This window comes from Pundamilia nyererei, unplaced genomic scaffold (assembly GCF_000239375.1).
Source record: "Pundamilia nyererei isolate P.nyererei 1_Seehausen unplaced genomic scaffold, PunNye1.0 scaffold00009, whole genome shotgun sequence".
Classification (NCBI taxonomy): Eukaryota; Metazoa; Chordata; class Actinopteri; order Cichliformes; family Cichlidae; genus Pundamilia; species Pundamilia nyererei.
This window is the reverse complement of record NW_005187410.1, coordinates 6,923,448-6,933,209: the sequence shown is the minus strand read 5'-3', so window position 1 is coordinate 6,933,209 and position 9,762 is coordinate 6,923,448. Positions and strand designations below refer to the sequence as shown.

The 9,762-nt window shown below is 41.9% G+C and overlaps 1 protein-coding gene across 2 annotated transcripts; it reads right to left on the bottom strand.

Annotated features, from left to right (window-relative positions):
- Nucleotides 1-2,412: 2,412 nt before the first annotated feature.
- Nucleotides 2,413-3,687, bottom strand: LOC102196498 (gap junction alpha-8 protein). 2 transcript variants are annotated; one of them, XM_005723618.1, is made up of 2 exons: nucleotides 2,614-3,687; nucleotides 2,413-2,529 (listed from the first exon to the last, which is right to left on the bottom strand). In XM_005723618.1, the coding sequence occupies exons 1-2, from the start codon at nucleotides 3,685-3,687 to the stop codon at nucleotides 2,413-2,415; spliced, it is 1,191 nt and encodes a 396-aa protein (XP_005723675.1). The 2 variants fall into 2 exon arrangements, with proteins under 2 accessions (XP_005723675.1, XP_013763779.1); XM_013908325.1 differs by having other exon boundaries at nucleotides 2,413-2,547; nucleotides 2,644-3,687.
- Between the last annotated feature and the right edge of the window lie 6,075 nt (nucleotides 3,688-9,762).

Below are 9,762 nucleotides of genomic sequence, written 5' to 3'. Positions count from 1 at the left end.
GCCCACTACTCTACCCACTACACCCTACACAGTTACTAAATCTATAGTGTGTAGGGGGTGGACTGGAATTCTTCTGTGTTTCTATCTTCCTCTTATTTCTGTTTTGATGTTGTATCTTGTTTCACTCAGTGTGCGTCATTGGGTGCATGCTCCCCAGAGAAACACTGACACGACACGTCTTGACCACGTGTGACTTTTTATTGCGTCGGTTCACTTTTCAAAAGAAGATACAGCCACACATCTATCAGCAGAGAAGACTACAAGTTAGTAAAAAGGAATTTTTTTTCTCCTTTCCAAAGATTAATCATGTATTCTTACAAACATACAGGCAATGCAACAGTCTTAAAATACACAGAACTATACAATACCAGCATATTGATGTACAAAACAGCCAGCAGCATATTTGAGCAAAACATTGTTATATGTGTGTTTAATAATTTGGCTGTTCATTAAAGGCTCAGTTTCTGCCACATGGGATTATGGGAGGTGAAGTGCCCCCAAATCCAACACTGTGAGATGTACATGTGTGGCATAGAGGCACAGATTGAGCATCAGCTCATTTTGCATGAATGGGTTAATGTCCACAAACGTGAAGCTTTATGCACTTATATCTGAACATGTTTAAAATAAAAGTCATTATATTATCGTCGTAGGTATATTACAGAGACGTGATGTTACGTGGAGGTGTTTGTGTGTACAGAGGGGTCACAAAGAAATGAAACCAATCATAAAAAACAAAAAAGGAAGTAAAACATCAAGTTTACGTAGCAATGAAACCACTTACAATAATTAACACTTACAGAAAAGGCACTGGAAGTCTCACAGTTGCATTGGTTTGAGTAAAAAAGAAGATTTTAATAAATCCAAGGCTTAAACACACTTTGTAATAGTGAGGAAATGGGTCTCCTTTACTCAGATAGATGCATGATCCTGCTGCTGGGCATTTTCTGTCTACAGTGGGCTTGTGGGATTAAATTATTAGTGTTGTCACAATGAGAATGTGTGTTTGCAGTGGACAGTGAAATAACTAAAAACAGCTGCACACTATGTACAATATTAGGCATGTGATAGGGCATTATGTACAGCTGGACTCCCCCCTCCCCTACAGTTGTTTCTCTCTGTATTTATAAGCATATCACAACTATTGTGTTTTCTTAAGGGGTATGTTCTCTGCTGTGCTCGGATAAAACCATGCAGAAAGATTTTTTTTCTCCACAGCCAGGTTAAGGATGCTTGTTTTCATTGATGAGCACGGTTTCTTTTATTGTCCCGCCTCCAACAATACTTTGTGCTGATGGTGCATGATCTTTATCGGCCGGACGCTTGTTTGTATAGCACGAAAAGAGAGGATTTGGTTTGAGGTCGCCGCTATAGTTCACTCTCTGATAGGGCAAAATAAGCTCTGCTCTCTTCCACGGGCTGTTGATATCACAGTACGCAGCGCTCTTAAAGGCAACACAACATAAGCAAATCTCAAAAAGAAGAAATGCGGACTGAAAAAGACATTCGACATGTGGTCTCTTTTTTTCTGTTTTTTCTTTTTCTTTTTTCTTTATTCCGGACTTACTCAGCTCTGGCTGCGCTACCTGGTATATAAACATGAAAAAGAGAGAAACGCTCCAATACTGATGCACATCTCTGTTTACTCAAAAGAATCCTGTGTACATGGATGCAATGGATGAGGTGTTGTGAGGATTAAAGGCCTTGCATAGAGCTGAAACCTCTGAATGTGCAAAAGAGGAATGCTCTTCTAAAACCTGAAAATGGACTTGTTCTGCTTCTTCACAAAGACCTTTGCAGGCTACACGTTAATGTGCCGACATTTAGTCAGGTGTATTTTCCACGCGAGAGCCTTCTCGCTGGCAAGGCTTGCAGCAACATGCTGCATTTGCAGTATGTGGTGCCTGAATGGGAATGAAAGTCGGTGCCTAACTATGGCGATAGAACTGAAATGCAGACACACAAGTATATTATAACCCCCCTTTTCCCCTATCTACTCAAACCCTGTGTAAAAAGGTCTATCCCTCTAGTATGTACTATTATAAGTCTTTCAATAGAAAAGATGTTTCTAAAAATTGAACAAGGATCGTCAAGTAAAAACATCCTCCCTCACATGTGTCCTTTCAATATATTTTTAAATATAAGAACACGCTTAATAAAAAAAAAACTCCTGTTTTTCTAATCTACTCTTTTTTTAATATTTCATAGTTATCACAAACATTTTTTTTGTTTTTTGTTTTTGTTGGGGTTTTTTGTAACTTGGTAATCCTAAAAGGTTTTAGTCCCTGTTGATTTTGTTTTTCATACATTTGGTTTCTGACCTGCCTGTTCAAGAGTGTGCATTGTCTTGAGATAGGTGTGTGTGCTCTCTTTCACATTGAACGTTTTAGTGTGTGCAGGTGTCTCACAGGTTCATACGGTGAGATCGTCTGACCTGGCCCTGCTGCTGGCTTTGCTCAGTCGGCTCAGCGGCCTGTTGTCTTCTATCGTTTCCGCAGCTTCCGTTCCTGCCTCTGCTGGAGTTGCCCCCTCCCCATTCACCGCCTCCTCTACCTCGATGTCCTCTTCTGCAGCCAGATCCACCCTCTCTGCTTCCGCCTCTGGCGGCTGTACCTCCTCAGCCTCTTCCTCGTGTAATGTCACCCCTCCTGTCTCAGTGGTCTGGGCGTAGGAGGGCAGAGTCTCGTCATACACCTTAGAGATGTCCTCCATGGGCAGCACTTCCTCCGCTTTCTCCTCCAACCCCTGGAAGGGTGGGGCCCCTCTGCCAGCCTCCATGCCCACCTCAGCCAGTGGGTAGAGGTGAGTCATGGGGGGAGCTTTCTCCTCCTCCAGCAGCCTGTAACCTTTTGCTCTCTGCAGAGAGGGAACAGCCAGGGGGGGCAGGCTCTTCCCTTGTGGCGGCAGGGGGGCCAACCCCTCGCCTTGGGAAGGCCCCGGAGCTGGGGCTGGCTTTCGAAAGACAAAGCGAATCTTCTTCAGGCCCAAGTGACTGATCTCCACAAAGTTTAGGAACAGTGAGACACAGGCCACAGCCAACATGAAGATGATAAAGACAGTCTTCTCCGTGGGGCGAGACACAAAGCAGTCCACCGTGTTGGGGCAGGGCCAGCGGCTGCATTTATACAACGGCAAGATGCGGAAGCCATACAGAAAGTACTGGCCCACCACAAAGCCCACTTCAAACAGTGTCTTGAAGATGATGTGGCAGATGTAGGTCCTCAACAGGGTGCCCTCCAGCCTGAACTTCTTGCTTCCTTTCGTACTGGTCTCCTTAGTGGTGCGGACGCTTCCCTGGTCAGGTGCCAGAGGAAGACGCTCCTCACTCAGCTCCTGTTGCCGGCTAAGTTCTGCCTCCTCCCGCTCTTTGCGTTTCTCCTCCATGTGGACATGGTGGACAGCGTGACCCACGTACACCAGAGACGGCGTGGACACAAAGATGATTTGCAGCACCCACAGGCGGATGTGGGAGATGGGGAAGGCCTCGTCGTAGCACACATTCTCACATCCAGGCTGCTGTGTGTTGCACACATAATCAGACTGCTCGTCGCCCCACACAAACTCTGCTGCTGTGCCCAGGATGAGGATGCGAAAGATGAAGAGCACCGTGAGCCACACCCGGCCGATCACCGTAGAGTGCTCGTTGACTTCCTCTAAAATATTACCCAGAAAGCTCCAGTCACCCATGATCGGTCCGTAGCACTGCAGAATGAAGGGTGGGGTAGGGAGGGACACGAAGGGTGCAGATGGACAGGGAGGGTGGGGTAGGCAGAGACCAACAGGGGGAGGGGAAAAGAGGGTGCCAAAAGTAAGCTATGCATGAGAGGAAAAAACTTGCAAACATTTAAAAATCAAACAAACGCCAGAATTTGATCGTGAATTTGATTTGTACGCACACATTCACAAATATACAGAAAGATGAAAGTAAACAACAAACAGCAATTTGCTGGTAATTTTAAATATGAAAATAACCTTTAAGCTAGGCATTGATTTAACTGTACTAATGGCTGCATATTCTCATCGTGAACTGGACTAACGAAAGTTAACAAATGTGAATACTACAAGCTTTTACTTTTGCTAAGCTATCAGACTATAACACACTGTATATCTAAATAAACCAATAAAAAAGATATCACTAAATAAAAATAAAGTCCCTTTTTCCTGAAATGTATAATAAATCGAATCAAATGGGCAACTTGCCACAGCTGCGGCTCCGGCGAAGTTGAGTCCTGTCCCGTTCTCTTGGCACCCAGCAGGGAAAAGTGAACTTTTTTCTGCCCTCTTTCCCACCTAAAGCCCTGTCCTTGTCGCCCCACTGAGCAGATGTGAATGAATCGGCTCTGATGGTTGGTTTTTAGTTTGCTGCAATATTTAAGCTTGGAGCCAGACGGCCTTTATTTGCCGGGCGACGTGTGGTGACGCAGGAGACAATAGGATCAACAAAACCAGAGCGGGGATGTATGGGAGCAGGCCTCAGGCTCCCACACCAACATGGCCACTGTACTGCCAGGGCACCGGGTCCACAGCGGAGCAGTCAGGCTACATACATGCGACTTCCTCGAACATGCATACTGTATACAGAAGCATAGATACAGTAGAGGATACAAGAGCAGCAGCATGTGCCTCCGGCTGTGCAGGCCAACATTAGAGCAGAGAGGCAGGTCAGTGACAAACTTTGAAGGAGAGCTTATGTCCTTGTGCGGTAACACTGAACACTGTTGTTTATACGATTATCTAAAGTGAGCATTAGGTCATTTCAACTATGTAAAGGGTTAATTAATGTATTTTCCCAAATTTGAGGAAACAGTGGCTTGCTCCTGTCCACTTTTATTTGTCTGACTGAATGAGTTTTACAACTATGTCTGGCATGTGGCTGTGCTTATTCTGCACATGGTTTACAAGTAACACGACATTTATATCCACACAACATTTACTATGGATGATTGGGAAAATCTGCTTCTGCACTTTTTTTCTTGGCTTTCCATCTCCAACATTTCAAAATTAAGATATTACTTAAAAAAAGGAAAACCTCTTTCACCAGTTACAGTCTTTTTCTTTTGTCTTTAATAAATTAGAATCTGCGTCTCTCAATAAATGAAAAAAAAAATAGTACTCGTCCTTATATGAAACAAAGACTTTTGTTAAATATAAGCATGTCTCTAATTCGTATTCTGTACATAAATCAGGACTATACATCTTGTTTGTTTGCACACTGTTATCTATATTATTTCTGGTTTAAAAATACCCTAAAGGCAATTTTATAAAAAAAAAATTATGTAAACACATTTAAAATTTTAACTTTTAGATGAACAAAATGTGAGTTTTTTAATGCTAGAAGAGACCTTTGTGTGTGTATGTATCTCATACGTGTGTCATTTATGTGTGAAAAATGTGAAGCACTGAATGATTGTACACGCTGTAATGTCTCTATTAGGGAACTAGTCAAACTCTGCCAGCTGAGAGAAGAAAAACATTCAGCTGCAAACTTTGATCTCAGAGTCATTCCACAGATGTTTGCACAGAGGAAAAGCTGCAGCGGTGCCCAGTGAGGTTGTTTTCCATTGTTTTGACAATTACACTATTAACAAATCACCATGAGTTTTATAAGGCTATTACATAAAACATAAAGATAGGCGAACTGGTATGTGATGCCTATTTAAAAATATAAATAAATAATTTTCTACCAAACCAAATAAGTCATATTTCCACTCCACAAAGCGTAAAAATACACGTTGAGATGTTAGACGATGCAGGTTAATTTCCAATTTGTCCAGTTTATCCTGATATGTGGAACATGTCAGTGATAAACATGACGAACTTCACCAGTTTGAACTGGTTCATTAGCAGTAACTGCTAAGATGGAAAAGAAAGGTACAGCAGGGAAGGGTTGAGCACTATTACTTCGTATAAAGAATCCCACTGTAGTCACCAAACCAATATTAAGTTCAATCTTTCATCCTCCACAGATGGGGGCTATTGTCAGAAAGGTGAAAAAATGGAGGACTTGTGACTGAGCAAGCAGACGGGCAAACCCAGAAACCAGCAACTGATAGTTATGTTATTTTGAGTAACCTCAAGAAAAGCAGAAAAGAAAGGAGAGTAAAAACCATTTCTGAAACCAACAGCACAGATTACCAGATAGAGTCACAAAGTGAAGGATGAGTGAGTGAGTGTGGGTACAAAGAGAGAGAGGGGTACTTTAGAAAGTTTATATGTCATGGAAAAAGTACCAGCCAGACTGCACCAAAGGTAATCTTTGAAGGGTTCTGTTTTTCTTACAAATTGTTAGGTGAAGCTGCATTTATCACTGAAATAAGGCAGTGGAATTCAGCTTAACTGTTTTTGTGCTGCCCTTTTTTGGTACTTTGGTATCTTTTTCGGGCAATTCATAGATTTTGGAGTGTGGCTTAATGTCCAAATAAACTTCATTCACTGGACACCCTGCAGGCTACAGTGCTAGCTGCACCTGGCTACTACTGGGTTGGATTTGCTTTTGCACTCAGAACGTTCTGAAATATTTGTATCTTTGACAAGATACTCAAAGGTTTTGGTCAATATGATAGCATGCCACAGTTGATGGAGATTTTTTGGCTGCACATGCATGATGGTAATCTACCATTCTACTTCATCCCAAAGGTGGCTCAAAATCTGATTACACTGGAGCCCATTTGAGTACAGTGCCAACTTCAAGTTTGGAATGATTTGAGCTTTGTGCCATCTTAGATGGCAGCATTCATCCAACATTTTTAGTCTCAGTTTCCTGTTCTTACTTGAAAGTGTTGGAACCCAGTGTGGTCTTCCACTGATGTAGACCATTTTGGTCAAGGTTCAACATGTTGTGCATTCAGATCAGAGTTCCCTAAATTGCTAAATTGCCTTTTTTTTTTTTTTTTTTTTTTTTTTGTCCCGTTTGGTTCTTTTGCCATCAGAATTGTTGTCTAAAGGCAAAGAAAGATGCCCGATGGATTTACTTTACCAAATGGACCATCCCAGCCTTGCCATATTGGTCTATTTGATTCACCTTTGCTTTTATTGTTTATTTTATTTTCATTTGCTGAACACGGGACAGACTTGACTGGGGAAAAGAAAAGGGAGAAAGAAAGAGGGAAAGTAAAAGAGTGGGGAAGAGGGTGATAAAGGGCAAAAACAAAAAACCAACAAAACAAACAGACAAAAAGTACATATATCAATCACCTGGATCACCTGTTGAGAAAGAAAAAAGAGAAAACAAGCAAAGAAAAAGAGAGCAATATAATAAACAACATCATAGCGATGATCTATGTGAATATAGGTAGCAGCCAAAAAGGGTGTAGTTTGTGTGTGTGAGCACCCGTGTGTACACCTGTGAGCTTGTATTTAAAAGGTTCCTTCATGTAATGATCTGCTAGAGGGTGTGGGGAGCTACAGCCCCGTCCTCCAGGGCATGACGCAGGTATGGAGGAGATAAAGGCTCCAGACATCCAGAGGCCCCAAGAGCAAAGGAGACCAAGGAAGACTAACAGAGGGGCAACCGCACCACTATCCCGGAAAGAGCTGAGGAGAGCCCCAGATCTTTCTGATCTTACATTGTAACAAGTTGCAATGTTTGAACACTCTGAAGATTTATTTTTATTTTTATTTTTTGTATTTGTTTTTATATGTGGCATCTCATCTTGTGATATTGAGCAACAGTTTTTTTTTCTTGAAAAATGCTTTATAAATAAATTGTACATGCTTACACTCAAAAGAATGATTCTATGCCCTCGTAAACGTGAAGCAATCATTTTGAGAGCTGAAAAAGATCAAATCAAAGGTTTAATTAATGCAAAAAATAATCATTTTAAAAATATGCTCTGTAATAAAAGAATGTATACTGGTCAAGTACATTTTGCTTGACCAGATACCATTAGATTTAACATTTTGCATTCCATTTTCATGTAATCAGATTACTTAAAGTAAAAATCTTTAGGATTATACTGAAGTTTACACTGGTAAAGGTTTGTCCTCTTAATTAATTAGTATAAAGATGTAACTTCAACCTTACTGCCTTTGTAGTATCTGTGTGTAAAGTCTTCATAATTACCATCATTAAAAACATTACCAGTAATGATTTAACATATGTTTGTTGCTACTTGTCTGTAAAATGGTGTTGTGTGAATAAATGGCTTTACTATGCCCCATGTTTCTGTATGAGCATACGAGTATAAGTATAAGCAATTAGGATGTTTTGCATTAGGATGTTTTTGTACTGAAATGCAGAACCTTACCAGCCCGACAGACTTGCCCTGTTCAATATCAACATTGAGATTTCTTTGTGCCAACATTTAATACTTTTATTATAAACCCCACTTGAACTTTGCAAGAGTTTATTTGAAGAAAGCTTTTGTTTGTTCTTAGTCTAAACTGTTGAAAACTCGCTCTCTTGGTAAAATATCGATGCCCCAACTTAAAGGAAAGAACAGAACAATTACAGGACAGTCACAGTCTGACAGTTACACAACTCACTTCCCTCTGCACAATCACACTTCCAAGTTCCACAAATGCCCTGTAGTCCCTGGCTTCAGTGAAAGATGTTTGAACAATGCTCTTGTTCTTAAAAGAGCTATATAGCTATTCTGCTTGTTCCTGAAGTCACACTGTTTAGCGTCTTTTGTCATGTTTGCATGGCTTAGTGACTTTTCCCATTTATTTATACATGAGTTTGCGAGATGAGTGACGCAGCCTATTTGATTAACAGAAAGTAGTAAGCATTATCAATATCTAATAAAAGAAAGAGATGCACCATCACTGATTAATTGTTTTCTCAGTTTATTTTACAGATTTTTCAGATAGACGCTGGAGGTGACCTCATGCTCGAAAGCCATGTGTAAAAGATGTATCAGCACTCAGAGTTAGCACTCATTAATCGATAAAAGTCATCACTCCTTTTATGGGCGTATCTCCGCTCTGCCCATGTTACAGCCTGCCCTCACTCTCTCTCAGCCAATGGTGTTCACAAGCCTAGGTGACATCACAGGGCTGGTGAAGTAGCAAATCCACCTCTTGATGTCTGCTCTCTGATCTGTTGGTTGGTGGCAGATTTGGCCTCCAAACAGAGCTCCGCTGATCCCACAGCTTTTCACAAATGAATGATGTAATCTTTAGCAAACCATGCACGAGGCACTATCTTGCCGGGTTAAACGTCCCCGAATCATTTGCTACACTTTTTCTCTGCCTGACATGGCAGCCAGGAACATGAGTGTAAATGTTGCCTGACTATAGAGATATAGTATGTCTCCATGTGTCCAGGAGCAATCATATCTTCCCTTATAGAAATGTTCCCAACAAAAAGGCCAAATCCTTGTTTCCTCTGGCCCTGGGTGGCACATGGGCTCCGCCCGTTGTGCGTTGGAGAATAGAAGCCATGCGCAGAGCCCTGTAGAGGCTTCAGGGTGTATCCACTGAGCTGGGGGACCAGGGGAGTCCCTTTAAAGAGCTGTGTGTTGGTATAGTGGACGCTTGCATGCTAAGCCCTACGGTGGGCCCGTGAATGGCTCCGGGATTTCGCACAAAGACATGATGTCATGATGCAGGGTGCGGACCCTATTGAGCACGTGCATTGAGGCGTGAGGCCAGATTAGACCTCGAAGCAGGGCACCAACTGGACGTTAATCAGAACGCCAACACGCTAACAAACATATCGTACGGTGATCTTCCTACAGCGTGATGGTGCCATGCATTTCCTGCTCACAGTGCCTTTGAAAGAGAGAAAGTAACCAAAATCTTAGGTTTGTAATGAACTTA